Raw genomic sequence first — 25,197 nt, forward strand, 5'->3', positions numbered from 1 at the left:
TACTAGAGTTTACCGTTCCGGGGGAGAACCCCCGGACCCCCCTTTCTTTCAATTTCCCAGTAACACTCAATAAAAAGCCCTGCTTCAATGAAAATAACCGTCAACGCTATAACCAAAACTACTTTAACCACGACACAACCACCTTCAACCCAGCTAAGCACGCTAAGCACGCGCCCAATCCACGACCGCATCCTCGCCCGCCTTCTCCCGGATCAACCGATGGCTGAGATCCCACAGCGCGGCCCCCAGCACCGGATCCGACGCCTGGCTGCTCTCTTTGCCCGGCTGCGCGACATCGCTGAAATAATACCCGTTCCACCCCTTCTCCTCGACCTCGGGGCTCGTCGCCGCCCACAGCGCGCTGAACGAGCCCTGCTCGACGTTGCGCCCCACCGCCAGCATCACCTTGGTCAGGAGGTTCCCGAAGATCCCGGGGTACGCGTCCTTCCACTGCTGCTGCATGGCCGTGTTCACCTGTCCTTTGTCAGCACATGATCCTCCCCAGCAAGGGAACGGAAGAACGTACAGCACCAGGATGCACCGACAGCGCATAGATGTTGTCGCCATTGGGCTTGATGACCCGATCCAGCAGCCCGTACTTCACCCCGAGGATGATCGCCAGCTTGGTGCGGCCGTACAGCTGGGTGTTGCCGACCTCCGGGTTGTTCAGCTCCTCGAGCGAGGCGAAGTGCACGTTGGGCGGGGCGTTGCGGTGCTGCTCGGAGGACTCGAAGACGATGCGCGGGGCCGGCGTGTCCGGCAGCTTCGAGGTCTTGCGGAGGAGCGGATAGAGCTGGTTGACGACGTAGAATTGGCCCAGCCAGTTGACCTGGAAGTGGCGGTCGATGCCGTCGGCGGTCTCGCCGTATTGGTTGGCGTTAATGCCGGCGGAGAGGATGAGCTGGTGCAAGGGGGTTAGTGGATGCTTTTGGTTTCGGGAAAGGACAAGCGGGGGCGCACTCACCAGGTCTAGGCGCTCTTCTCGCTGGCGGATCCCCTCGAACACCTCCCGCACTTCCTTGAGGTTGCCCATGTCGCAGGGCACCCATTCGATCTGGGCCCCCTCGCCGGCCTCCTTCTTGATGGATTCAATGGCTGACTGCCCTTGTTCCTCTTTGCGGTTGACCATGATGACGCGGGCGCCGTTGAGGACGAAGGCGCGGGCGACCTCGTAGCTGTCTTGCTTAGTTCGAGCAGTTCATCAACAACAACAACAATTGGGGGGCAGCTTACCCGATGCCCAAGGCGCCGCCGGTGATGAGCGCCACGCGACCGGTGAGGTCGTGGATCTCCTTCTTGGGGCCGATGATGGGTTGGAGAACTGACTGCATTATGATTATCTCTGTGTGTGTGTCTGTGCTGAAAAATGGAAAACAGAAGATTGGGGAATGCTGGATAAAGCATTGGGGTTAAATAGTCTGGTGTCAACACGGCGTAAGTATGATATCAGCCCTGCCGGCATCCACTTTTCCTCTTCGGGCCAACGCCCATCTACGAAACAGGGCACCCTGAACACTACCTTATTAGACAATCACTGCGTGTATTCCGCCTGTTGCACCATCACCATGTATGTGTAATGAGTCTGTCACTGTCACACTTCCATGGATGGCATTCACGTGTCAGTAGTTGGTCAAGACTGATCTCAGCAAGGGCCGATAAGATAAGAGCTACCCCACCTACGTCATCACCCAGCACCCACGGCCAAAGTTCGTCTTTATCTTTCTCATTTCCAACAATCTTCCGTGGGCATCTCTTCTCACCTCCCTCCTAACGCCCCTCAACAACATCACGATGTTCAGCAGCAACAAAGCCCCAAACCACCGCCTCCGCATCACCGCGGGACCGTGCTACGACCCCCAAACCCACCAATTAGTCCACGTCAACGGACCCTCCCCGATCCGCATCCGCAGCCCGCACCTCACCGCCGACATCTGGGTGCGCATCAAGGAGTACACCGGTACCCTGCCCTGCCCTGCCCCCTGTCCCTGTCCCTTTCCCAAACCCAAACCTAATACCCCCAACCAACCTCCTAACCCCGAGAATATACGCAGGCTACCCCGAGGGATCCCCCAGATCCAATCCCTACTTCACGCACCCCACCACCGCCGCCAACCGGTACAGCATCACCCTCTCCCTCGCCTTCGCGGACGATGTCAACGGCGACGACCTCCTCTTCGGCAACGACTTCGACCACCCGATCCGCGACTACCTGCCGCCGGGCTTCAACACCGCCTTCAAGGTCGTGAAAACGATGCTCGACCCCTCCATCGACGGCGACGCGTACAGCGACACACCGTACCTGTATAGCCCGGCGTTGGCGTCGTGGAATCAGTTCCGGGTCGGGGAGGTCGTTCCCCGGGATACGAAGAAGCCAGCCGTGGAAGCGGATCCGGTTGTTCTGGAGGGGGCGGAGGGGTCCGGGAAGGCAGTGCGGGAGAGTTGTGGATTGCCCGCGGATGCAGCGGCGCGGACGAAGTATTTCCGCGACGAGGAGAAGCGGAAGGGGTTTGTGTTGGAGAAGGGGCGCGTGTATGAGGCGGACTTTGGGAATCCGTATCTGGATTTCGAGGGTAGGCTTCTTTCCCTCCCCCCTCTGCTTGGTTTCTTGGGGTTACGGCAGGGTTTGCTGACTGTGGCAGAATTCGCGGTCCATGTCCCCGGGATCACGCTGAATATCAGCAAGTATGTGAGCGAGAAGAACAACGTGTTGCGGTACGTGTTGAAGAACCGGACGACCGGGGAGGAGTATTTGGTCATCGGGTTTACGGTTGTGCTGGACGGGGCGGAAGAGAAGACCGACGATGGGGATGAGGTGGACTAGACACCTGTGTACAGCCATACACTGCCCCTCCATTCTGATTTCTATGATATACCGTTCCGGGGGAGAACCCCCGGACCCCCCTTTTTTCAACTTCCTGGTATAGGATATTCCTGGTATTTGTGAGATCCTTTATAGTATATAGTAAATACAAGTCTCATACTTTAGACTGTTTAACACTTACTACAGATAAGCTTTACTGGGAAGCTGAAAGAAAGGGGGGTCCGGGGGTTCTCCCCCGGGACGACATATTCCCCCAGCACTTAGAATCAGGCTTGCTGGGAAGCTGAAAAGAAGGGGGGTCCGGGGGTTCTCCCCCGGGACGGTATATTCCAGTACACATGATTGAGGTACGAAGTCTACGCTACCCCTTCCCCCGAACACTGGACATACTCAGCCTCGCCTCCCCCCTCCCCAACCGCCGCGACGCCACCACCACCGCCGCACTGAGCACCGCCCCGGCGTAGAAGAAATACTCGACGTACATCCTGGCCTGCTGCCCCCTGACCATCGTTGAGTCGTACCCGAACGTACTCCGAAACGCAGGGCCCTCCACATACCCCACCAGATCCGTCAGGGCCAGCCCGACCGACGAGACGATCAGCAGGGGAATGAAGAAGCCGAGTTCCTGTACCCGGCCGTTAGCACAGATCTACCACTAAATAATCCCACCATCAGGCAATTATATAGTAAGGAAACATCCCACTCCCATGAGACTATAATCAAAAGAAAAGGAAGGAAGAGACAACATACCCCACCGCGTAAATGCCGCGCCGACCAAACGGCCCAGCCCATGCGCGCCGCCGCAACGCTCATCCCCAGCACCTCCACCACGTCCACCGCCACCCACAGTCTCTTTTCCGTGCGTTCCCAGCGCTGCAACTCCGGGAAAGTAAATCGCGTGGGGTGAACGACTCGCTCGACGAGACGCGTCTGCACGCCCAGCGCAGCGAGCACCAGTGCCGCCAGCACTGCGACCAAAATGGAATGCGGGACGAGGATCCACCGATCGATGGTCCGGTGGCTTGCGCCGTGGTGCAGGCGGCGACACAGCGGGAGGAGGATCAGACTGAAGAGGGCGAGTTTGCCGAGGCTGATGAGCCAGGTTATCGGGAGGAGGGCCTGCGTGGCCTCTTGGGAGCTGAGGACGGCGCATTCGCTTAGGGTCGTCGTTATGACTGCGATGGTTTGGGCGCTGCGATTCGTTGATTAGACTGGTATCTTTTCGGCCAGAAGGGGGTGGGGTGAGTGCGTACAACAGCATGAATGTCACGGCGATGGTGAGGAGCAGCCACTGTGCTGTCGATTTACGCTTGTCCTCGCTGGCGAGGAATCGCGCGGCGGTGAAGAAGAGGAGCCCTAGGAAAATGACGAAGTAGACCGCGTAGCAGACGATGGTGATGCGCGCGGTGCTGCTGGAGAAGGCGTGGTGGGCGCGACATTGTCCGCTCTTTGCGCGGGGGAATACTCCCCCCTGGCTGGCGAGCTGGGCCATAGTGGTGGTGGTTTTCACCAACATCCAGAAAAAATGGTCAAAGGGGCATAAAAGTATACGCCGCCGGGGACAGCTCGCTACTTAAATTAGCCCAGCCCAGCACGCATCTGGCTGGGGCACGGGGCAAGCGCAGGGACGTCGATCGCGGGAAACCCGCCCTTCTAATTGGGTGCACATGCCAAGTCAATACGAGCAGGCGCAGCTTAACCTCGCAATACGAACCCTAGTTTCAGATCGATGCCCAGGGCCACCAGCTGATCGGGGCAACTGACAGCTGACGGATGATCGACCATTGCCCTTTTTTGTTACTGGGGCATACATAGTACTCAGTCGTAAAGTGGTGTTGAGTACTCTCTGGAAGTGGAAGACTACTACTTCTCATACTCCGCCAGCGCCCAATCCAGCAACGCAGGATACCACCGCCGCCCCACATCCTGATGGCTCATCACCCGATGGATCAGCGTGCCCTCGCCCACCCTCCCTTGAGAAATCCGATTGAAGGTCGCCTCCGCGTCCGACCGCACCGTCTCGTCGCGCACCAGCTCCCGAATATGCGCCGGGATCGCCAGGGCCAGGGCCCCGCTCTCCGCCGACAGATCCAGGCTCATCCCCTGGAACACGGGGATGGAGAACCGCGGCCCGAGAGGCGTCCCCTGTGCATCGACAAAGTTCTCCATGGCCAGATTCACCCGGTGCGTCGTCGCCGTGCACACGCCCCCCGTGATCGCCTCGAGGGCGCGGCCGATGTTCACCACCAGGGACCCCGGCAGCGGCGGCGCCGCGATCCACTCCCCGGCCTTGTTCTGCACCTCCAGTCCCGTGTGCGGCGTGGCTTGCAGCAGGAAAGTGAGGAACTCCGAGTCCTTGTGCGCGCCCACGCCCTGCGACTCGGACGCATCGCGGGGTGGCGGGTACTTGATCAGCTTGAGTTTCTGCTGGATGGGGTCCTCGAAGAAGCGGTCGAGTGCCGTGGGCGCCATGTCGAGCGCTTCGGAGATGAGGCTCCGGAAGGCGGCTGCTAGTGGATGGGTTTCGGCCAGGTAGGCCTCGACGGCGTGGCGGAAGCCCGGGATGGCGGATTCGTCGGGCCACTGTGTGCAGTGAGTTGGGTTGTTACCCTGGGTTGAAGGTGGAAATGTACCTGGTTTGGGCCACGGATGTTGCGGTAGAGAGGTGCGTCTGGGCTTGGGGGAGGGAGCTCGGTCGCAAACTGGCGGAACTGGTCAGTAGTGTACTGAATGTACTGCAAGTTCATCGTGTATGTGTATCGGTGAAGGCACGCACGTCGAATTGTTCGCGGTAATCAGTCTGGCGGGCGGTGGTTTCAGCCCCTAGTCGCGAGTATCCCAGGAAATGCTTGCTGTTGACCATCTCAATCTCCAGCTTCTTCTCGAGTGGGAGATCGAAAATGGCAGTGGTCTGTTTGATCAGCTCGTCGCGGACGCCGGGCCCGACCGGGGCGTTGATGAGGTAGAAGAAGCCCACGTGGACCAGTGCATGGCGCAGACTGGCGAGGAACTGGGGTTTTGTGGCGGACGAAGTGGCGAGAGCATAGTCAAGGACCGGAATAGCGGTAAATGAGGGCGTATCTACAGTCATGGTGGCAGAAGAATGAAGATGAGGTGGTTGGAGATGGTAAGATGAGTGAGGGGTTCATTCCCCGGTCGGCAGCTGCGATATCGGGCGGGGAATGAAACCTCATTTGGCGTCATCCCGACACTTATGGCGAGCATAGACTCTACAAATATGTCTATCGCTTGCTGTATATTCTCTACAAACCATGCTTCTGATATCACTCTATCTTCTGCCTGATCCCAGGGCGTCAGCTATCGAAATTATCGTACTCTACTCTCTCTTACACGATGGATAAAACGGCGCACTTTTGTTACTTCACCGAAATGAAATAGAAAAGCGTTTGGAGTGTGGCAGATTCTGTCCTGACCTTCTATAATACAGCGTCGAGTGTCAATGGAAGCCGAATGCAATATTCCGTTAGCGTTCTCCCGTCATAGCTCCTATCTTCTCCTTCTGGCCGAATGAAGTCGTGAACTGACGTCTGCCATGCTGACACTACAGTCTCGTGAACGCAAACTACGGTTCGCAAGATACTACGGTAGAAATGAAAAGCGAAATAGTGGCCAATCCTCCGGGCAATAGAGAGCCATCAGGATTGTTACATATGCTAAGTTTGGCTCATCCCGATCGATGGCGACAGATATGGTCCTAAACAGATCTTCCAACTCGTTGGGGAGCGAGCCAAGGCGCTTTCTCAGATCTTCTAGGGCGTCACCACTCAGAATGCTGTGCTCAACTCTCTGGACGGTGAGTTTGACCCAGAGGAAAACACCCTCAGATTTGTATGCAATCTCCGTCTCAAGGAGCTTCCTTTGATCTGATGTCCCCATCTTGGGATAGAGCTCGCTCGAGCTCAAACGGTGCTGGACAAAGCTTAGAATATCCTCGTGAATTACTTCGTGCAGCCGCAGCATCGGGCCGGCTTTGAAGGCCTCCTGCAAGTCAATGTCCTCTCGACTGCCGACACAAATCTTGACATCGGCTGACCTGCAAGAGATCCAATCTTTCAGGGACTCAACCATATGGGCACGGTCCCCTTCAAACTCGTCTATGCCGTCAATAAAAATTGGCTATCCTATGGGTAAGATAAACACTGTCCGTTTCTCTCAACTTGCGAAATGCGTCAAACACCTCATGATCATCATCGGTTACTGGTCGTAACCCGCTCAAAGCAGCCTGCCATTGTCTGGGAAACAGCAGAGGTATGGGCTCAAGCCATCGAGACAGAATAGAATGCAGAAGCCCTCGCACCAGCCCGCGAAAGCTCTTCTGAAGCGTCCGGCCGTGCTTCCAAAAGAAAAGTCTGGCTAGCACCAGGGCCTTGGTTGTTGACCACAGCTTGAGATGCTTTTCCATTGCCTTATGTCGGCAGATGCACTTCATCAGAGTGGACTTGCCTGACCCTGGCTTTCCGGAAATATGAGGAAGCTTGATGGACCAAGCACACCAAAGGGATCATCAAATGTTCAGAATTGCCCTCGAGACTGTGAACGCCAGCTGTGAGGCTATACGATGGGATAATGACATGGTCCTTAACTAGAGGTATTGTTCGCCCTGTTAGACGGTCTTACTTGCTGGGTGGTGCGACTATCAATGAAAGAAACACTAGGGACTTTGTAGAGGGACTGCTTTCAGATATTTCAGATAGAGGCATTCACTTCACAACACCCAAGGCAGAAAGTGCGACCCAAGGCACCCAATCTGGTTTTCCGTCCGCCGATTCTTGTCTATTTCATCCATCTTCCCCTTCTCCTCTCTTCTTCTGCCCTGTCAACTTCTCCGTCTTTCTTCCCATCAAGCTTGGTGCACCATCGTACAAGCAATCCTTCCGCGCCGGCACCCCGCTGTACACCGCGATCCTGTAGTTCTCTTTGGGCTCCAGCTCCGTCCAGCTCTGTCCAGCTTATTTCCGCCTCTTCCAGCTCCCTTCCCAATATCTGACTACTTCATTCGCCATGGGTACTATGCTCCCATCCTCTGAGACCGTCCTCTCTGAGATGGCTCCCGGCGGTAGTATATCTAAGCTCGTGCTATACAATCAGAATACTGTCTGCTTTGAATCCAAGCGGTTTTTATAGATGATATAAATATCCGCGACCAGCAACCCCAGCGGCCAGTTCTAATATCTAGTTTATATAACAGTACTCGGTTACAGCGTTCGAGCAGCTATGCTGGCCAACGGTAATTGGCGGGTGATCTATGTATTCCCGGTCTACAAGTTCTGGCTTGCGCGGAATAGTAATATCTTAAATTTGATAGGTCTTCCGCTCTTATACTACTAGATCCAGGTCTATCTTTGCTAACAGTCTATCGGCTCTATTTCGATCCGATTTCATATTTTGCGCGTGGTCGATAAACTGCTGATTGCCAGCCGCGGTGGTTTTCAAGCCAATTCTTGTATCTATAATAGAAGTAATGTATTCCGCGATGCGATTTACCTGCCCGATTACTAGAGTGTATACTGCGCAAGCTGTCGTCTTATTCAAGCCGACAAGTTCTATACTATTCGAGATGCCTACCGGGAGAAATCCTAATTCTCAGCAGTCGGCCAGAATCTCTGTCTATTCTTCAGAAGCTTAAAAATCAAACTATTTTACCCGCCAAATGATGGCAGACGATATCCGGGTCAGAATGTTTAGTTATAAACCGACAATGCTGGGTTTGTTTCTACGGTTCTTCTACCACCACCCCTCTACTTCTGCCCTTTCTGATAATGTCTTCGTTTTTGTTCTCACTTCCCTTTTCCTTCCGACTGCGTCGCCGGCGTGGTGTGCATCGAACCGCAGTCCCCTGTATCCGACAACTTCCGAGTAACAAACAAGATTCTACCGCAGATCATAGGAATGGTATCAAGAATAAACCAGGAATGCCACATCAAAGTGCGTACGATTGTAAACAAGAAGTTCAAATTCTACTTCTTAGAGAAGTAATATCAACACCATGCATGGCTCGGAGTACCAAATCTCGACCCAGAAGCCCAGAACAGAAGCTATCCAGAACACCGATCTATCCTCCTTTCGACTCCGCAGAGAAGTATTCCGTGGACGCGCAACTACGCCAAGTCTCCGACGCAGCAGCGGATCCCACCGCGTCATCGTCGTTATCATTCAAATCGTGTTCGCGCGCCGCCTGGCATGCACTTCCCCGAGCGTTAGCAGATCCACTATCCTCCGGATCGTTGGAGGAATACTCACCGGTATCCTCCGCAATGGTTCCAAGCGGCCGCGGCGTCCCTTCAGGCGAAGCGGTAGAAGCAGTAGCAGTATCACCACCACCTCCCTCTGACTCCACCGCACTCCCTCCCTCTCCCTCCCCCTCCCCCTCCCCCTTCGTATCCTGCAGACCAGCAGCAGATGGAGGCAGCCAGACGACGGCATTCACATTGTCGGCGACATCGAAGAAGAACCGGGTGGTGATGAACTCATCGGCCCACCAGTCGAACTGGGTGCGGCCTTGACGCTGCCACCGGGTCGCGACGCGTTGCCCGCCTTCACCCGCCGAGCCTCGCGCCTCGAACGTCCAGAACATGACCTGGTTGCCGCCGAGACAGCCGCCGCCCGCCAGCATCATCGCCGTCGGGATGCGGTAGTTGGGGTCCGCCAGCGCGCTGCGCCAGAAGAGCAGCAGCTTGGTGATGTACCAGCTGGGGTCGCTGCTGGGGCCATTGATGAACCAGAAGCACGGCCGGCCCTGGATGAAGGCCACGACGGTCTGGATGTCAACTGTGTTGGTTGAGTCGGTGCCCCACGGGACCTGTTGGACGATGTCGAGCAGGCCGTAGTCGCCTAGCGGGTGGAGACGGCTGGTAATGCGATCGCGCCAGCAGGGGATCTCGGGGACGCGGTGTGACATTCTGGTCGCTTGTGGGTGGGTTGGTAGTGTATCCTGGGCTGTGTATCTTGGTTGTGGGATGTCGGTTTAAGGTGTGATGTTGATGGGAGTGTGGGGGAAGGGGTTCGTGGTAAAGAGGGTTTTATATCGCGCATGTTCGTTGGTTGGTGGAGAGAAACGCTCCTGTTCATGGGTCTTTCAGTGTTCTCATGTGTTAACTGTCGCGGGGGATATAGGAAAGGTCTTTGTTGTTGTGGTTTTTGGTGATGCCGGCGACCGAAGTGTTCCATTATTCTTTGTCGCTGGGCCCATGGCTGATCGGTCGCTTGTTCTGATTTCTGTTCACAAGGGAAGTGAAAAGAGGATCGATCGGTGTTGGTGAATATCCCTAACACGGAGATGCACCCAAGAAGCTTTGTTAGAAACCATTCCAATTGTATCGTGCTTTCTTTAGTCTACAATGGCCGGGGCTGGTCAACTAAACCAGCCATCATAAATGAAGGTCGGTATATCCGGTGCCTCTTGTTGGTTAAATGAGAGGAGACACACCCCTTAAGATGAAACATGGAACCAAGCTAGGCAGGACTGTCTTGAGAAACACAAATCTGTGATGTGCTGAGGCCCATGACGTCAGTAGAAGTGCCCAATGTCAAAAGAAATAACACTGAAATCTTCATTCGATATATACCAACTCCAACCACTAAATCCTAAAGCAGTAGAACCATCAATCGTGTCTTCATCGCATCCATTACTATCAACAGATATCCAGAACTATCAACATTTGTACATGAAGTCTCCATCCCCAAATCCCCCAATCTAATAAGCCAAGAACATAGTCACCGCAAAGGCCAAGCCGGCCGCTGAGCGGTGCAGCATACTCTTACCCGAGCCGCTGGTCGTCAGGTACAGGGTGGGCTCGTACTCCGACGGTACGGTGCTATTGGTTGTGCCGTTCCAGCAGTAGTCGTTGAAGCAGGTGGTGCAGATGTCCGGCAGGGTGGTGTTGGTACGATAGGTCGAACGCTGCAAGATGGCGCAGGCAACACAGGAAGTCCAGTTCGAGTCGAGGGTGCCGTTGCCGCGGGTGACCACGTTGTAGCCGTTGGTGATGACGTTGTCGCGCTCCTCGTCCGAGTAGGTCAGCTTGAAGGTGGAGAAGTTCGACTCGTAGGTGTAAGGCGAGTTGGCCAAGTACACGACGAGCGGAGCAGGACCAGACAGGTTCTTCGGGTCACAGCCGAAGAAGGTCGGGCGCTTGTTCAGGCCCAGGTTGACGAAGGTGTTTACGTCCGGGACAGGAGGGAAGACGGTGCCGTTGGCGATACCGGAGCTGTTCAAGCTGCGCTGGTAGGTAGCCACCAGCGAGGTTCCGTTGGGCCAGTATGAGTCGGTATCGGCGGAAGAATCAATAGCAAAAATCACATCCACGTGCCGGTCGGGCTGGATGAGGGGGTGCAGCGGGATGTTCTCGAGATCCTCACCACCATCGACAACGTCCAGGGTGGCAGCGGTGGCATAATCTTCGCTGGCCTCCCGGTACCCGTAGAAGGGGTTGGGGGAGTACACGGCAATGTCGTCACCCCGTTCACCCAGGTCTTCCAGGATGTCAGTCAAGGCATCCTTGAAGATCGTGGGGATATCGGTACTGTTGATCTGCAGCAAGAACTGGTTGAAGAGAGTGGAGGAGGATCCCATGATGAAACCGGCATTGTCAAAGCCACGCACGCAGGTACCGTTCTCCGACACGCTACCGTTCTCGAATCTCGAGCCGAGGTACTCCAACGGAGCGAAGGCATAGACAGATGGATCCCAAGAGCCGAACTCCCACGGGTTGACCTCGTAGACCGTCGCATTGGTCTCAACAATGACCTCGCCGGGGTTACGGCCATCCATGACCACAATAGGCATGGGGTATTGGCCGTTCTTGAAGTCGTCCATCAGGGAAATGGAGGACCAGGTGTAGTCAGCACCGCCGTCATCCTTGGAGGAATTGACCAGCTGGAAGGAAAGGGCACGGCCCCAGTAATCCGAGAAGGAGGTGTTGAAACCGGCCCCCGATTTCCCGTCCACCTGATCGGTGATGGTCTTCCAGTACTCGTAGGTGCTGAGGACTTGGATGGTGTCATAGTTAGGACCCTCGAGCAAAGACTTGGAGAATCCCCAGACCCGGTCGCTAGCCTGCAGATTGCTGATGGTGGAGAAGTTGTTGACAAACATGGAACCAACCAGCCAGCTACCACCACTCAGACCAGCGACATAGGTAGCAGACTGCAGCAGACCACCCAGCTGACCGGTGTTGGTGGAGTTCTCCGTGCGGCTGTCGAAGGCCTTCAGGCCACCCGCGCCGTTAGTCAGCGCCCGGTAGCCACCCCCGGAGGCCGCGACCGCAATGTTGGGGATGTTGGAGATGTTGCTCGCGTGGGTGTTGAGATAAGAGGTGACGTCAAAGCCACTGAGGTTCAAGCGACCCAGAAAGTCCTTCATGGGCTGTAGGGTGACATTGCGGCGCACCTTGAGCCATTCGGTCTCGTTGGTGGAGAGGTTGTCGGCATCACGGATGCTGGGTCGGGTGGACGGGCAGGTCACGTTGTCGGGGGTATAGCCCTCGGGAGCATTGGGAAGCGCCCGAACAGCCACCTCGACCGCCGCAGGAGGCAGCGAGGCGGCATGGGCGACGCCAGCCGCTGCCGCGACCGCAAGAGACAGCTTCATGATCGACAGGGGAGCGTGGACAGGGAGGAACCTGACCAGTGAAGGGGGGGAGGAGAGAGGCAGATCAAAGTCGCGAGGAAAGAGAGGAAAGGAACGGTGCAAAAAGCGAACTCCCCAATTCCCTTATATTCTTCGAGAACACCAGGCGATCTGCGGACCCCCCGGAAAGCCTTGGGCGATGCAGCTCCACTGGGGCCGAAAGAAATTGAGCTGAAAGATGGGTCTGCATGACTGCTCACTAATCGGCTGGAAGCCGACTGCCGGCTGGCAATAATGCCCAAGGGGTCAGAAACTTAAGACCAGGGCAATTGTGATTGGGACCGGAGTGGCAGTGAGTCCGCCAGCTCCATCTGGTCCGCAGGCAGCAGCATTGCTCCGAAGTTATCCCTGGATGGATTGTTTATGATTTCGATCATGATGTCACGGACCAGCACCTGAGCAGACCATCTGGTGTGGGCGGATATGGACGGATATAAGCGAATGAATGGCAGTGGTAAACGAGTACGAAGGAGGATGGAGAAACAGGCGAACAGCACTAGAGTGACTAGCGAGCCTCAACCCCTGAAAAGCAGTGCACAAGTGCACAACAGTGGAGATGGGGGGAGATTGGGTGTTCGTGCGTTGGAATCAACCAAGTGGGAATGAAGAGAAATGCCTGCCAAGTGTTCCATGCCAGATCGGGCAACCCGAGCGACTAGCGCTGACTCAGCGGGGTATTTTTGGCCGTGGCTGGTGTGCCGGGGGCTGGGGCTGGTGCATAAGCATGGCGGTGCATAGCTGACATAAGCGCACATGACATCAGCCCGATGTCAGCCAAGGTGCATAACTTTATGTGGTACATAGCATAGCATAAATGGCGTCACCACCGTCACCACCATCTCCATGACATCACCACCATTGCAACCTCTTGCCGATCACAACGATACACTGCACATATAAAGCAGTCGAATCTGATCTTCAGAGCTCTCATTTCCATCAAACCATCACTGAACTTTCAACTACTCAACTTCCACAAACAACCTCTCAATCACCATGGACAAACTCTCCGGACTCGCATCCAAGCTCGGCGGCAGCCACGGCAGCAGCGGCAGCAACAACAACAACCAGGAAGACTACGTCGACAAGGGTACGTATTGACCACCGTCCCCGTGGGTCATTGACTTTGCCAATTCCTGCTTCTTGCATTCCACTTGTTTTGCATCTGCAATGCACCTGCCCCCTCCCGAACCCTCTTACTGACATCCTGACGAAAAGGTGTCGACAACATCGAGAGCAGATTCGGCGCCGACCCCCAGAAGCTGCGCTCCACCAACGAGAAGGCCACCGACTTTGCTCGCAACAAGTTTGAGAGCTCCACCGGGTAAGTCTTTTCCCTCGATGGCCTTGTCAACAAATGAAGCTAATCGGGCCTAGCCGCAACGTTCCCGACAAGATCTCCAATTAGATGCTCGTGCGATGATGTCGATGATTTGCGATGATGATAACCTTATGACGATGCGGATTGCGCTTGTATGATATGATACAGTAGGACCCGACCTACGATAATCTCTCGAATGGACTACCATAATATCCTGTGAAATGATTCCTCATTCCTTCTGTAGTCTATTGCCGTACTATCTCCACCGTCGAGTCGACACCCTGTTCAGGGTCAGTGATTGCATTTGACTAAAGTTATATCCGTTATAAAATTAGAGGGACTAGATCTGCTCAGGTTGTATGTCTAGGTCCCCTGGGTAATTGAAAGTGAGTAGATACGTCCAGTGGAGGAGATATCGGTGTCGGACCAAAAATCGTACGTCACCTGCAGCTAATCACCCATCGTCACCCCGATGATTTTCCCCACCTGAACAGCACGAATGCCATGGCATGGCACAGTATAATCCCTGGTCCCAGCAAGATCGGTAATGATCGATCGCGCAAAGCTTGATCCGGTCAATTGATCAAATGTCCGACCCAGAACTCCCGAGTGGCTCGGCCTAACTCGGGAATATATCTCCCACGTGCACGATGTTCCGGTCACAGAAAAAACCAACTTATAGATGAGTAAAGATTTCAAGATATGCCAAAAGACAGGGAAATGGTACGAGATCCTATTGGGTGCAATAAAGCCTGTCGAACTTAATGCTGTCCGCTGTTTCTGGGAGTGTGGCACCGTATGCGGTGAGAGTGCAGCAGCAACCTCTGACTGGACCTGCTGGGCATAGATGCAGACTTTCACTTGTTGCCGCCAACAAAAGCATTTAGCGGACGAACACCCAATGCGAACCCCTTGTGAGAAAATTGATGATCCAGACCAGCTACATCTCATGCCATTTCTACAAGGATTCTCGTGAAAACGATAAGAAAAAATATGCATTCATAACCAGCGTGGTATACTCAGCTATCGCAGCAACGCAAACAAACCCAGTGCAGCAGCCACCTCTTCCAGAGAGTCTCGTCTACATCCGCTGAAACTGCCTCAGTAGTCCCTGCAGCCCGACCTCCTTCTTCGGCGCCAAATACCGCGTGTTCATGCGACACAGCTGCAACCAATTCGCGCTCTGCTCGGGCATCGCCTTGCCCGCCGCCCGATAACTCCGCTCCAGCCGCTCGTAGTACTCCTGGCTCTGCACGTAGTCGCGGGCCTCGAAGTACAGCTTGGCCAGCATGTCCAGCACGGACTGCACCTCGACGCAGTCGGCGCCCATGCGCGTCTCACACCACCCCAGATACCGCAGCAGCCAGGGGGAGGCCAGCTCCGTGTGCGAGGGGTGGGCGCCCACGAACGTGCCCACCCCGATCCGGCCCTGCGACGCATACATCACCCCCATCAGCGCCACGGTCGCCATCGTCTCCGGGTGCTCGGGCCCCAGATACTCCTCGCTGGCCGCCAGGGCGCGCCGGAAGGTCTCCGACGCCGCGGCCGTGCCGTCGGGCTCAAGCATCTGGCTCGCGGCCAGGAGCCGCACGCTCTTGATGGCCAGCGGGTGCGACGCGCCCAGCAGCTGCATCAACTCCTGCGACACCGCCGCAAAGGCCTGGCCCATCGGATCGACGGCCGGGTGGAAGCGCATCGTGACCAGCTGCGTGGTGTCGTTGGAGCGCAGCGCGACCATGTGCTCGGCGGTGTCCAGCACCGCGCCGTAGACGCGGATGTGCGTGGGGCCGAGCACCTGGCGGAGCCGCTCGGTGAGCTTCTCGAGCGCCTGCACGGCCTCGGCGCGCCGCTCCAGCGCCCCGTACGCGACGGCCAGCCGGCGGCGCGTCAGCAGCGTGTCGAGCTCGTCCTCGCCGATGCTCATCTGCTGGCGCGCCAGCACGTTGGCGCACACCGACTCCGCCTCCTGGCCCTTGCCCTGGTGCGCCAGCACCTCGCCCAACAGGCTCTCCGCCTTCATGGCCAGCGGGTGTTTGGCGCCGAAGACCCGCTGCGCGTGGGTCGACACCCACTGCGCCCATTCGGCGGATTTCGGGTAGTAGGCCGCCTCCAGATCGATCTCGGCCAGGTGGTACCCGATCTCGAGGGTGCTGTAGTGGTCCGCCCCAAGGTTGCGCAGGTGCTCCTGGAAAATGGCGTACTCGAGCTTGCGGGCTTCGTCCCATTGCCAGTTGTTCTTGAGGGCGGCGGCCTGGAGGGAGCGCGGGTCGGTGTCGACGGCGGTGAAGAAGGCGCCGGTGACGCGTTTGGGGATGGGCGGGGGGCTCTGCGGCGAGGGGTAGGGCATGCTGCTGTTGACGGGGAGGCGGGGGGGAATGGGTGGTGGCGCGGGGTGGGGGGAGGTCGAGGTGGCGCTGGAGGGGGAAGGGATGTATCCCTGTTCTGTGGCCAGGACCTGGTCGGCGATCTGCTTGATGTTGCCCTTGATCATCTTGTACATGGCGCCACGGGCGCCCACCTTGCACATCTGCGAGTGGTCGGCGTCGAGTTTGAGGCGGGTCTCGCGTTGGCCGGGGAGGCCCAGCACGGCGGATTCTTCGTCGACCACCAGCTAGACACATCAGCGCACTCGCACTCGATACCTGGACAGCTGCGATGCAACCCGTTCCAGAACGAGGAAATAGCTTCGACGCGATACATACATGACTGACAGAGGCAGGCCCCACGCCCCCCAGGAGCACCTCCTTGCCCTCCACAAAGCTGATCACCCGGTAGTCCTCCAGCTGGTGGGAGAAGCGACTCGTCATCTGCCGCGTAAAGAGCGAGTTGTGCTCCAGACTGTCGAGCAGATCGTTGCTGGCATGGCCCTTGGCCACGAATCGCGCCACCTTGGCCGCAATCTTACCCAATTCGACGCCTTTAGTGCCGCGGTGGGGGCATCCGAAGAAGACCAGCCCGTAGGTGTTGTTGCGGATGGCGTTGTACTTGGGGTCTTCGTGGGCGTTCAGCAGGGCCTATCAGCCAGCCGGAGCAACCGTCAGCACATCGCACAGCACAAGGACTGATAAGAAAAGCGCACCTGCTTGATCACCAGCCCTCCCAGACTATGTCCCACGAATATGATCTTTGGCGGCCGTACATTCTACCCAAGTCAGCACCTCGTGGAAGTCGAAAACATCCTCAAAATTGACGCAACCCTCATAATACCCACTTCAAAGCCACCAGTTCACCCACCCAACCACAGTCCCCAAAGCAGAGAGAGAACATACCATATTCGGATCCCGCTCCAAATCCAACAGATTCAACAACGTATTCGCATGATCCTTCACACCGGCCGTGGACATACTCTGCGGACTGGTGATGTTGGAGTTATACCCATACACAAAGACGCGGGCCTGGGGGATGTCCTGGGGCAGGTAATCGCGGGGCCAGAAGGTGCCGTTGGCGTGGGTCCATGTCTCGTAGGGGTGGTCGACGCGACCGCGGGGGTTGAGGCCGTGGACGAAGACGAAGCTGCACCTGGTTAGTGTTTCTGCAATTCTGTGGAATTAATTACGATGGGAGGGAAGAGGGGCGTACTCGATCTTGGGCGGTCCGGCTGGGGTGAAGACCTCCTCGAGGAAGGGGAATTCGTGGTTCTCCATTTCTTTCGCCACGAAACCTGTTGATGAGGATGGATTTACATTAAGGGGTCTAGATGGGATGACCGGAGATAGCTGGAGAGGGGAAACTCGAGGAGATGAAGGACACTCCCGGCTCAGCCGCAGCGCTGACCAGGGTAGGGTACATGGCAGACATCATGTGAGGGCCAACATTGCCCTGCACACCCTCAAATGAACCCCATCCTATCGGTTGTCTTCACCCTCGAGACTCCCACCTCCACCCCGTATCCGACTGCACTGCCAGTGACAAACTGCTCACGCCGCAGACCCTGACGCAAAACAAGGCGTGTGGATGTTCCGCGTGCGAGGCTGTACAGACCCCGGCCCTCGTCGCGGATAGGCCAGCGGAATACGAACTGCCCTGCCGCTTACTTCTTGGCTCGCCTTGGACCCCTGACAGACATTCACTAATGCATTTATTCAAAGAGTCTTGTACCGTACTGTACCCTCTGGACAAGAGCTGCTGCGACTTGATGAAGGAAAGATGATCATTACCAGAACAATCACAACCATCACTCCCAGTTCTGCTACCACCCTCCCCCTCCCAATCTCACCCCCCCGAACACCTACCAAGCCCCAACCACCCCCGCAACAGGAATGTCAATCCCCGTCGTATACGAACTGCAATCACTCAACAGATAGACATAGGCGCCGCCCAGCTCGCGCGGATCGGCCAACCGCGGCATGCCCCCGTAGTTCTCCATCTTTTGAGGCCAGTCCGGCGCCGTCTCCACGTAGTAGGTCATGGCGGTGCGCACGAACCCGGGCGAGACGCTGTTGACCCGGATGCCGTGGGGGCTCCATTCCATCGCGAGGGTGTGGCACATGTTGCGCACTGCCCCCCCACACATATTCCCGAATTAGCTGGAGTGGACTTGAAGACGAGATCTGGATTGAGGGAACTCACCGGCAGCTTTGGTAGCGCCGTAGGGCGCGGACGGGGCGGCCTGCAAACTCAGTTAGTACAGTACACTTATCTTTTTCGATGACGGGGGGGTAGATGTACGCGATTCGGTCGATAAGAGGTCATACTGGCCGTCATGACGATGGACCCCTTGATGCCCAGCTCGATGAACTTGCGGGCCGCGATCTGGGCGCAGAAGTAGGATCCGTACACGTTCAGCCCAAACAGCCGCTCCACCTCTTCCCTGTTGAACTGCAACGCAGGCTGATGCTGCGTCATGCCCGCGTTGGCCACGAGCCCATCGATGCGGCCCGTCTCCGCCACGATGCGATCGATCGCCGTCTCCACGCTCGTCTGGGAGGTCACATCCGCCCCGAGGCAGTGGAAGTTCGGGTAGCGCTGTTGCAGCGCCCGAGTCTCCTCCTCGGGTTCCATCCGATCCAGCGAGTAGACGTGCTGGGCCGCGTTGGCGAGGCATACTTCCGCGATGCCGAGGCCGATGCCGCGGTTGGCGCCGGTGATAGCGATGACTTTGCCGGAGAGGGTGATCTGCCAGTTGAAGTCGGCCGGGGGCATCGTACTGACGAAGGGTGGGGTCTCGTCGCGAGAGGAATTGGGGTTGGAGGAGCATGCCATGATGGTATGATTCTGCGAATCGGTCAGTCGTGAGAGTGTGATAAGTAATGGCTGTTCGAGTAGGGAATAGATCTAAGTACTGTACCTGTAGGACCGGGATGACATCTAAGATCTGGAATCAGCTAATGCGCTGACATGGTGGTCCGACCTTTCATAAATATCCCTAGACGTGGCGACATCAGCACCACAGTCGACTTCGGCTCGAGGGTCAGCATACAGTATGGCATGTCACAGCCAGGATTTGACGTCACGTCGACTGGGTCCTTGTTCACGTAGCCCTGGCTCGGTCCAAAAATGGAGCCGTGGCCGTAGCCGTAGGGCGGAGAACGCAATGCATACTACCTAGTTAGTAGCTTGAACCCCCGCGATCGCGGATCGACTCCGGGACTGCGGCCGCCTCGGCTCGAGGCAGAAAACCCCCACGATCTCTAGCCTTACGAAAAACCCGCTACCATGGATACAGTGACTTCAGTGACTTGATGCTATGCTACTGATTTTTCCTTTGGTCTATCCCGTATTTTGTGCGTCTGCTCAAGAGGTCTCACTTCAAGATGTTTCAGTCCATAACGTCCACCACCATGACCAACGCGCGACTATGTTCAATACGGGTCTATCCCTTTCATCATACATCATAGCTCATTCTATTATACAATGGATCATGGGCACAAACTTTCATCCGCAGGACCACGTAACACCTGCGCGGTCAGTGTCGGCACAGATGGTCTCGGTCTCAAGCCGAGTTTGGCCCGGAGGTCTCAAAAATGGGTTCGGGAAGAAGGTCAGATCAGCCACGATCAGATAACCAGAACCCACTGTTTAATTCCATTCCCTGGCGTGATGGGTCTTCCTCTGGTATGACGGCGTGTCTATCGCAAGCCATGTGGGGGAGTGGATAGCCGAGGATCGGCCTTGGTGATCAATTAGGGAGATTGCCGAGGTCCAACCCGAAAATTTCATCCCACGGACCCAGCCAGGCTTTCTTTTGCGTACTCCGCCTCGAGGGTATCCCGAAGCGAATAACTGGGCCAGCACACTAGCCGCTCGTATTTATCGATCAATTCCAGTAGTGCGGCTCGTTCATCAGGGGCGTGAACGCTCATTCCCGCTACATGAGTCAGTGAGTCGCCCTTCGCACCTGGGGAGGGAGCTTACCCCCAAATAAGCATTGCAGCGCCGTCAGTCCACCGGCAAGTTCGTCCTCCGCTACGGTCCGCGCAATGCCGCAAATGGTGTTCACAGCGGTCGTCAGGATCTTTTGTGCCGCCCGGTAGTCCTGGAAGTCACCGGTCGGGGGGCGATTGGAGATAACAAGGATTCTAGCGAGGCTATGGATTTGCAAAGCAGCCGCGTACGGGGGAGGATGGACCCATATGGGTGGGAAGACATCCGTGTACTGTACAGTGGGAAGGGGGTTAAATTCCGCCGGCAGGCAATCCTGCCATTCCTGCAGCATACAGAGGAGCTCGTTACCTCTTTCCAGCCGGCTCTGTATGTCATTCGACACCGTTTCTTCCTGAGAAGCGTAGTTGATGCATTGGGCAAGCAGATAAGATGCAAAGCAAGCTAGCTCCGGGGCGGTCCGGGAGGAGATGGGCCGCTCGGGTTTCCAGAAACTGAACAGACGCCGCCGTTGGCGCATGGCCACCCAGGCATCTTGTCGCAGCCAAATCCACCAGATCGCTTGACGCAGGCCACCGCAATCGCCGTTGTTGTTTTGGAATCGTTGTATCCAAAACACCCCCTTCAGATGTCGTTCCCAGTCACTGTTGGATCCATCCACCATTTCGTACGTGCTGATCAGCAAGGCAGTCGATATCAGCTCGCGGCTGGATGCGTAGCTCGGGTACTGCATCGCTTTGTTGAGGTAATTCAAGGTTTCATAATAATACTGGACGGCCAGGTGGCGATCCACGGCCGGGAAATCCGCAAAGCTCTTCGACGATCCAGGCATAACAAAACCGGCACCCCGTCCTTGGTCTTTTTTAGCATGCCAAATGGACAGGTGGCGGGCTGAAAGAGCCAGAAGGGCTTTCATCAACCCCGTGTTCCTTACAGCAAGCTGAGGGACTATCGATGCTGTGTGGCGCCCGGGGTCGTAGAAGTCGAACCAGCGGCTTACATTCCGCACGAAGTGGCTGAAGAGCAGGTGCTCCGATTCCGTCAACTCGATTGGAGCCGGGGTGGACCATGACGAAGGGTGATCGGGGCGGACGGGCTGCTGGTCGGTGGTTGACGTGGGTAGACGATTCTCCAGCTCGGGGTCGCGTCTGAAAGCTGCAGCCTGAAAACTCTCACACTCCCTCTTGGAGCGTGGAAGGAAGTTGTTTAAGGAAACGGCTCCGGCGAGATGGTCCCCTGGGGCAGGAGACAGGACCAGACTGCGATCCGCATTGACGGCATCGTTGGCCAATAACTCGAACCAGCTGAGAGGGGCCAGTCTCGAGGAGACAGAGGAATCTGTTGCAGGAGACGGTGCTAAGTCGTGGGTCGAGGGTGGCGAAGTGAGATGGTTACTCTGATGGGATGGAAAGGCCGGTGTCAGTGTCTGGCTGGTTGAGACACCTGGCGATGCTGATATGGAGGCGGAACGAGCCAAGGGCCGTGTTTCGGGTGCGGGAGGTTGATGCTGACAAGCATCGACCAGGACTTGCAGCGGCTCATGCACTTGGCTTCGCACCGGCAGATGCTCTATTGAGGGAGGTTTATGGATGGCGAGAGCAGGAGTAGTGATTGGCCCCGAGCCAGGAGCTTGAGGATGACTCGTGGTGCCAGTGCCATAGACACAGTCACGCTTGCCTTTGGCACACGGACCGCATTGTGGGCGAGCCTGCGTTCATGTCAGCACAAGCAGACTGTAGATTGGTCGGAAGACGAACCTCGTCGCATTTGACATGACGCTTTTTGCAGATCAGACTTTTACCATCAGTACAGTCGGTCGGACAGGCGGCAAGGATTGAGAAACAGTGCTCAGACGGATCGGAAGGATTATTGGGGAGACTGACCATCCAGTGGTGGCCCGCAATCCACGGCCGCGGGATTTTCGCGGCTTCCGAATGCCACGCGAACTCCCTTGCGTAGCATCGGCCATGTTGCCTCACTCACATCATCCGGGAAGCATGAGCGGCAATATGCAGCGTCTGCGCTACCGTATACAAAAATAATAATCAAGGGCAAACAGGGGTGGAAGCTGGAACAATTTGGGGGTGGGCTGCGGTGACGGATCGCGTCGAGGTTCAACGATTGCCGACTCACGCGGGAGTGGAGCCAGCGAAAAAAGCCGAACAGGAATCCACCTTTGGTCAGCCAATGCAGTGGTTGGAATTCGCTCAGTGGAAGCCCACGGAAGGGTAAGGGACTGACTCGTATCGAGGCAGGGGTCGACCATGGTAGGGGTGCATGCACGATGTCATGCGGTCGGGGGGGTTGCTAGATTAGCAGTGACCGACTGACTAAGTGTGGCTGCAAATAGTTAAGCATAAATTTAAAATGGTTCATACCGCCTACTGTGCGACGCACTGGACAGGGACAATGAGCATTGTTGGTCCCGGCGAAAATCTGCCGGTCATCGAGGGCGATCACCACCAACCAGAATGACTTGGCAAGGGAAGAATCGAACGCTGCAGATCTTGGCATCGGCTGAGAAGGGTCGCTACGGTGTCCTGGCGGCCATTGTGTGAGTGGTGCGGGATACATATTCCGGGCAGGAGGCTCACCATGCCAGCTACAACGTTGAGCACATTACAGCGTTTGTGCGGGCGGCCGAGAATTGCAGATCACCGCTGATTCTGCAGCTGTTTCCTTCATCGCTTGAGCAAACCCCGTCGCTGATTCACGCGGCCGCCGCTGCAGCAAGAAGCGCCTCGGTGCCGGTCTCGGTCCATCTCGACCATGCGCAGAATTTTGAGCAGATCCGTTACGTCGCGGATAACCTTCCATTCGATTCCATCATGGTGGACATGAGTCATCACGAGAAGGAAGAGAACCTCGCCAAGACCAAGGCGCTGCGAGAATATTGTCACGGGCGGGAAATCGCGGTCGAGGCCGAGACCGGGCGCATCGAAGGAGGAGAGGATGGGATTGTGGGAACGGACGACCTAGAGGGTACCTTTTCAGGCTGGATTGTTATTCCATGCTAATGCAGCTGTAGGAATTCTTACCACCTCGGAAGATGTGGAACAGTTCATCGATGCGGGCGTTGATTTTCTGGCTCCCAGCGTGGGAAACCTGCATGGAGATTATGGGCCACGAGGGCCAGAGTTGGACATGAATCGGTCAGTCGCTGAGAGGGATGATTGGCGTTCTGGACTGACTCGTGCAGGCTCCGCCAAGTGTGTCGAGCGTTGAACGGACGGGCACGACTCGTCCTGCACGGAACGAATGACTTTCCCCCGGAGCTGTGTCGGGCATGCGTTGAGGTGGGAGTAAGCAAGTTCAATGTCAACAAGCTGGTGTTGGCTCCCTGGCATGAGCATCTTCGCAAGAATGCACACAAGCCGTTGACGCAGTTGATTGGGGAGGGGATCGAATTGTTGACGAGAGAGATGGAAAAGTGGATGGATGTGGTGGGAAGCAGCGGCATGGCTGAAACAAGCGCGACGGCGACGCCTCAGGCAGGGACAAGGGATTTGCTTCCACACTGATCTACTCTTCAAATTGGCACTTATAACCAGAGCTAAACTATTTACATCTGCAGTTCCACCTATTTACAACCATATTCACCCCCTAGTTTACCTAGTAGTCACCTACACAACAGGCCAGCCACTCGAGAAGTCAATGGTGTTCCACCCAAACAGCTTCTGGTCATCGGCGTAACCAATGGTGGTGTCGACATAGTGGTAGTAGAGCACAGGGCCGTAGGTCGGGTCGTCATACACGCCCCTATTCCAGTTAGCGAGAAATTTTCTTGTGTCTGTCAGGGGAGTCTTACTGTCCACCCGGTCCATAGACGGTGCCGTGACTGGCGAGCACAATCGTGCCGCCACTTTCCGTGCAAGCATTGCCATTCTTGTCCACCTACGCGGGTCAGCTTAGCTTCGTCTCAAAGTGGTTTCCGTCGACAACTTACAAATCCGCCGGTCGCGCTGGTGGAGCGGCAGACCATGATCTTGTACTCCTCGCCCTGGGCCGGGCGGGAGGTGTCGTAGCCGCAGCAGGTGCCCGACGAGAAGAAGAGATAGTAGTAGCTGCCGTACTTGAACAAGTAGGAGCCCTCCTCCGAGTGGGTGCCCGTCGCGTTGTAGGCGATGTTGTAGGAGGCCGAGCCGGCCGTCTTGAGGGGCGAGGCCATCTTGACCTGGTAGATATCGCCCCAGAAGGAGCCGAACTGGAGGTAGTATGAGCTGCCGTCCACGAGGAGGTTGCCGTCAATGGCGTTGTAGTTCTTAGAGGACGAGGAGGCGACGCCCACGGACCCGTGGTCGGTCCAGGTGTTCAGCTCCATCGTGGTGGACGAGGCCACTCCAATGGCAGAGTCCTGGGAGCCAAAGGTCGAGACGGAGTAGAGGCAGTAGTAGGTTCCATCGACGTAGCTAAGATCGGGGGCCTGCGCTGGTTAGCATGGATGCATTGTGCAGTGTACAGTGTACAGTCATGCAGTCATGCAGTCATGCAGTCATGCAGTCATACACTAGGACACTGATTCACGGAGGCGACGTACCCAGAGGTCAGTGTTGCCGGACAGGTCGATCTTAGATCCGGCAGGCACCACGGATCCAATGGCGGTCCACGGACCGTTGATGGAGGAGGCAGAGGCATAGGAAATCTCGTTGCCGGTCGAGAAACGGAAGTATTTGCCGTCCGACTCGCGGACGATCAAGGCTGGGTCATGGACGTTGCAGGAACCGGAGCAGGAGCCGGGGTTGGCGTAGCCATGAGCCAGGCCTGCCAGGAGCGGCACCGACAATGCAGTGAGGAGGGAGTACATGGTGTTTAAGCGTCTGAGATGTGACGATCGTTTCTTGCTTTGTTTCGGCCATTTTGGATGTTATATAGGTTGTCGATTGTTCGGTGTTCAGGGGTGTCGCCGTGCCGCCGGATCAGTGCGGCGTGTGTAGACGGGTGCAATAGTTGAGACGTTTGCAGATACGGACCTGGCTCCGTGATACTTTGGAGGTTTCAAAACGCGTAGAGGAAATAGCAAAATCCCGGAGGGATGCTGCAGGTGACTGGTGGAGAAGTGGTGCTGATGGCAAGTGACGAGCGACTAGC

The 25,197-nt window shown here is 56.4% G+C and overlaps 13 protein-coding genes across 13 annotated transcripts; 3 read left to right on the forward strand and 10 right to left on the reverse strand.

Moving 5' to 3' along the window:
* Positions 1-64: 64 nt before the first annotated feature.
* BO72DRAFT_398589 (short chain dehydrogenase/reductase family protein) lies at positions 65-1,608 on the reverse strand. Its single transcript, XM_040942096.1, has 4 exons — positions 1,234-1,608; positions 965-1,175; positions 527-901; positions 65-474 (listed from the first exon to the last, which is right to left on the reverse strand). The coding sequence occupies exons 1-4, from the start codon at positions 1,329-1,331 to the stop codon at positions 163-165; spliced, it is 996 nt and encodes a 331-aa protein (XP_040804193.1). The 5' UTR covers positions 1,332-1,608; the 3' UTR covers positions 65-162.
* A 183-nt stretch (positions 1,609-1,791) lies between these two features.
* Positions 1,792-2,812, forward strand: BO72DRAFT_364645 (DUF1769 domain-containing protein; the record flags this gene model as incomplete). The annotated part of the gene is made up of 3 exons (XM_040940764.1): positions 1,792-1,957; positions 2,052-2,570; positions 2,640-2,812. Coding segments are annotated over 3 exons (858 nt in total), but the record flags the coding sequence as incomplete, so codon positions are not given.
* Positions 2,813-3,181: 369 nt separating this feature from the next.
* On the reverse strand, positions 3,182-4,404 carry BO72DRAFT_445572 (uncharacterized protein; the record flags this gene model as incomplete). The annotated part of the gene is made up of 3 exons (XM_040944084.1): positions 4,075-4,404; positions 3,572-4,013; positions 3,182-3,446 (listed from the first exon to the last, which is right to left on the reverse strand). Exons 1-3 carry the CDS (start codon positions 4,311-4,313, stop codon positions 3,183-3,185), a joined length of 945 nt encoding a protein of 314 aa, XP_040804195.1. The 5' UTR covers positions 4,314-4,404.
* A 149-nt stretch (positions 4,405-4,553) lies between these two features.
* BO72DRAFT_445573 (isopenicillin N synthase family dioxygenase) lies at positions 4,554-5,945 on the reverse strand. Its single transcript, XM_040944085.1, has 3 exons — positions 5,598-5,945; positions 5,455-5,523; positions 4,554-5,404 (listed from the first exon to the last, which is right to left on the reverse strand). Exons 1-3 carry the CDS (start codon positions 5,910-5,912, stop codon positions 4,685-4,687), a joined length of 1,104 nt encoding a protein of 367 aa, XP_040804196.1. The 5' UTR covers positions 5,913-5,945; the 3' UTR covers positions 4,554-4,684.
* A 476-nt stretch (positions 5,946-6,421) lies between these two features.
* BO72DRAFT_493528 (uncharacterized protein) lies at positions 6,422-7,244 on the reverse strand (the record flags this gene model as incomplete). The annotated part of the gene is made up of 2 exons (XM_040948382.1): positions 6,422-6,936; positions 6,983-7,244. 2 exons carry the CDS (start codon positions 7,242-7,244, stop codon positions 6,422-6,424), a joined length of 777 nt encoding a protein of 258 aa, XP_040804197.1.
* Positions 7,245-8,894: 1,650 nt separating this feature from the next.
* BO72DRAFT_525436 (uncharacterized protein) lies at positions 8,895-10,045 on the reverse strand (the record flags this gene model as incomplete). The annotated part of the gene is made up of 1 exon (XM_040949951.1): positions 8,895-10,045. The coding sequence occupies exon 1, from the start codon at positions 9,738-9,740 to the stop codon at positions 8,895-8,897; it is 846 nt and encodes a 281-aa protein (XP_040804198.1). The 5' UTR covers positions 9,741-10,045.
* Positions 10,046-10,138: 93 nt separating this feature from the next.
* Positions 10,139-12,708, reverse strand: BO72DRAFT_13430 (uncharacterized protein). Its single transcript, XM_040939125.1, has one exon. The coding sequence runs from the start codon at positions 12,429-12,431 to the stop codon at positions 10,536-10,538; it is 1,896 nt and encodes a 631-aa protein (XP_040804199.1). The 5' UTR covers positions 12,432-12,708; the 3' UTR covers positions 10,139-10,535.
* A 755-nt stretch (positions 12,709-13,463) lies between these two features.
* On the forward strand, positions 13,464-13,875 carry BO72DRAFT_493531 (uncharacterized protein; the record flags this gene model as incomplete). The annotated part of the gene is made up of 3 exons (XM_040948383.1): positions 13,464-13,557; positions 13,686-13,791; positions 13,845-13,875. The coding sequence occupies 3 exons, from the start codon at positions 13,464-13,466 to the stop codon at positions 13,873-13,875; spliced, it is 231 nt and encodes a 76-aa protein (XP_040804200.1).
* An 864-nt stretch (positions 13,876-14,739) lies between these two features.
* Positions 14,740-17,685, reverse strand: BO72DRAFT_445575 (LipA and NB-ARC domain protein). Its single transcript, XM_040944086.1, has 5 exons — positions 17,368-17,685; positions 17,058-17,301; positions 16,868-16,930; positions 16,491-16,802; positions 14,740-16,399 (listed from the first exon to the last, which is right to left on the reverse strand). Exons 1-5 carry the CDS (start codon positions 17,430-17,432, stop codon positions 14,870-14,872), a joined length of 2,214 nt encoding a protein of 737 aa, XP_040804201.1. The 5' UTR covers positions 17,433-17,685; the 3' UTR covers positions 14,740-14,869.
* A 331-nt stretch (positions 17,686-18,016) lies between these two features.
* On the reverse strand, positions 18,017-19,067 carry BO72DRAFT_398605 (short chain alcohol dehydrogenase; the record flags this gene model as incomplete). The annotated part of the gene is made up of 3 exons (XM_040942097.1): positions 18,457-19,067; positions 18,358-18,397; positions 18,017-18,285 (listed from the first exon to the last, which is right to left on the reverse strand). Exons 1-3 carry the CDS (start codon positions 18,988-18,990, stop codon positions 18,017-18,019), a joined length of 843 nt encoding a protein of 280 aa, XP_040804202.1. The 5' UTR covers positions 18,991-19,067.
* Positions 19,068-19,551: 484 nt separating this feature from the next.
* BO72DRAFT_398609 (Zn(II)2Cys6 transcription factor) lies at positions 19,552-22,264 on the reverse strand. The gene is made up of 4 exons (XM_040942098.1): positions 21,993-22,264; positions 21,867-21,903; positions 20,143-21,817; positions 19,552-20,095 (listed from the first exon to the last, which is right to left on the reverse strand). The coding sequence occupies exons 1-4, from the start codon at positions 22,076-22,078 to the stop codon at positions 19,944-19,946; spliced, it is 1,950 nt and encodes a 649-aa protein (XP_040804203.1). The 5' UTR covers positions 22,079-22,264; the 3' UTR covers positions 19,552-19,943.
* Positions 22,265-22,448: 184 nt separating this feature from the next.
* On the forward strand, positions 22,449-23,716 carry BO72DRAFT_475532 (class II fructose-bisphosphate aldolase; the record flags this gene model as incomplete). Its single annotated transcript, XM_040947330.1, has 5 exons — positions 22,449-22,663; positions 22,712-23,091; positions 23,138-23,261; positions 23,309-23,552; positions 23,684-23,716. The coding sequence occupies exons 1-5, from the start codon at positions 22,581-22,583 to the stop codon at positions 23,714-23,716; spliced, it is 864 nt and encodes a 287-aa protein (XP_040804204.1). The 5' UTR covers positions 22,449-22,580.
* Positions 23,712-25,153, reverse strand: BO72DRAFT_503095 (arabinan endo-1,5-alpha-L-arabinosidase). The gene is made up of 4 exons (XM_040949094.1): positions 24,647-25,153; positions 24,056-24,532; positions 23,918-24,003; positions 23,712-23,868 (listed from the first exon to the last, which is right to left on the reverse strand). Exons 1-4 carry the CDS (start codon positions 24,911-24,913, stop codon positions 23,733-23,735), a joined length of 966 nt encoding a protein of 321 aa, XP_040804205.1. The 5' UTR covers positions 24,914-25,153; the 3' UTR covers positions 23,712-23,732.
* Between the last annotated feature and the right edge of the window lie 44 nt (positions 25,154-25,197).

The sequence above is a fragment of the Aspergillus fijiensis genome, assembly GCF_003184825.1.
Source record: "Aspergillus fijiensis CBS 313.89 unplaced genomic scaffold BO72scaffold_10, whole genome shotgun sequence".
Classification (NCBI taxonomy): domain Eukaryota; kingdom Fungi; phylum Ascomycota; class Eurotiomycetes; order Eurotiales; family Aspergillaceae; genus Aspergillus; species Aspergillus fijiensis.

What these genes read in the sequence shown, in the direction of transcription:
- BO72DRAFT_398589 (XM_040942096.1), bottom strand. Translation starts at nt 1,331, where the DNA reads ATGCAGTCAGTTCTCCAACCCATCATCGGCCCCAAGAAGGAGATCCAC. An exon ending in GGCGGCGCCTTGGGCATCGG is followed by an intron (nt 1,176 to 1,233) that starts GTAAGCTGCCCC and finishes TAAGCAAGACAG; the next exon opens with CTACGAGGTCGCCCGCGCCT. An exon ending in TGTCGGTGCATCCTGGTGCT is followed by an intron (nt 475 to 526) that starts GTACGTTCTTCC and finishes GACAAAGGACAG; the next exon opens with GTGAACACGGCCATGCAGCA.
- BO72DRAFT_445573 (XM_040944085.1), bottom strand. Translation starts at nt 5,912, where the DNA reads ATGACTGTAGATACGCCCTCATTTACCGCTATTCCGGTCCTTGACTAT. An exon ending in ATTACCGCGAACAATTCGAC is followed by an intron (nt 5,524 to 5,597) that starts GTGCGTGCCTTC and finishes CAGTTCCGCCAG; the next exon opens with TTTGCGACCGAGCTCCCTCC. An exon ending in ACATCCGTGGCCCAAACCAG is followed by an intron (nt 5,405 to 5,454) that starts GTACATTTCCAC and finishes CACTGCACACAG; the next exon opens with TGGCCCGACGAATCCGCCAT.
- BO72DRAFT_13430 (XM_040939125.1), bottom strand. Translation starts at nt 12,431, where the DNA reads ATGAAGCTGTCTCTTGCGGTCGCGGCAGCGGCTGGCGTCGCCCATGCC.
- BO72DRAFT_445575 (XM_040944086.1), bottom strand. Translation starts at nt 17,432, where the DNA reads ATGGAGAACCACGAATTCCCCTTCCTCGAGGAGGTCTTCACCCCAGCC. An exon ending in GCCGGACCGCCCAAGATCGA is followed by an intron (nt 17,302 to 17,367) that starts GTACGCCCCTCT and finishes AACCAGGTGCAG; the next exon opens with CTTCGTCTTCGTCCACGGCC. An exon ending in GGCCTGCCTCTGTCAGTCAT is followed by an intron (nt 16,400 to 16,490) that starts GTATGTATCGCG and finishes TGATGTGTCTAG; the next exon opens with CTGGTGGTCGACGAAGAATC.
- BO72DRAFT_398609 (XM_040942098.1), bottom strand. Translation starts at nt 22,078, where the DNA reads ATGGCCGATGCTACGCAAGGGAGTTCGCGTGGCATTCGGAAGCCGCGA. An exon ending in GTCATGTCAAATGCGACGAG is followed by an intron (nt 21,818 to 21,866) that starts GTTCGTCTTCCG and finishes ACATGAACGCAG; the next exon opens with GCTCGCCCACAATGCGGTCC. An exon ending in GCTGCAATGCTTATTTGGGG is followed by an intron (nt 20,096 to 20,142) that starts GTAAGCTCCCTC and finishes TGACTCATGTAG; the next exon opens with CGGGAATGAGCGTTCACGCC.
- BO72DRAFT_503095 (XM_040949094.1), bottom strand. Translation starts at nt 24,913, where the DNA reads ATGTACTCCCTCCTCACTGCATTGTCGGTGCCGCTCCTGGCAGGCCTG. An exon ending in CCGGCAACACTGACCTCTGG is followed by an intron (nt 24,533 to 24,646) that starts GTACGTCGCCTC and finishes TAACCAGCGCAG; the next exon opens with GCCCCCGATCTTAGCTACGT. An exon ending in GTCTATGGACCGGGTGGACA is followed by an intron (nt 23,869 to 23,917) that starts GTAAGACTCCCC and finishes TAACTGGAATAG; the next exon opens with GGGCGTGTATGACGACCCGA.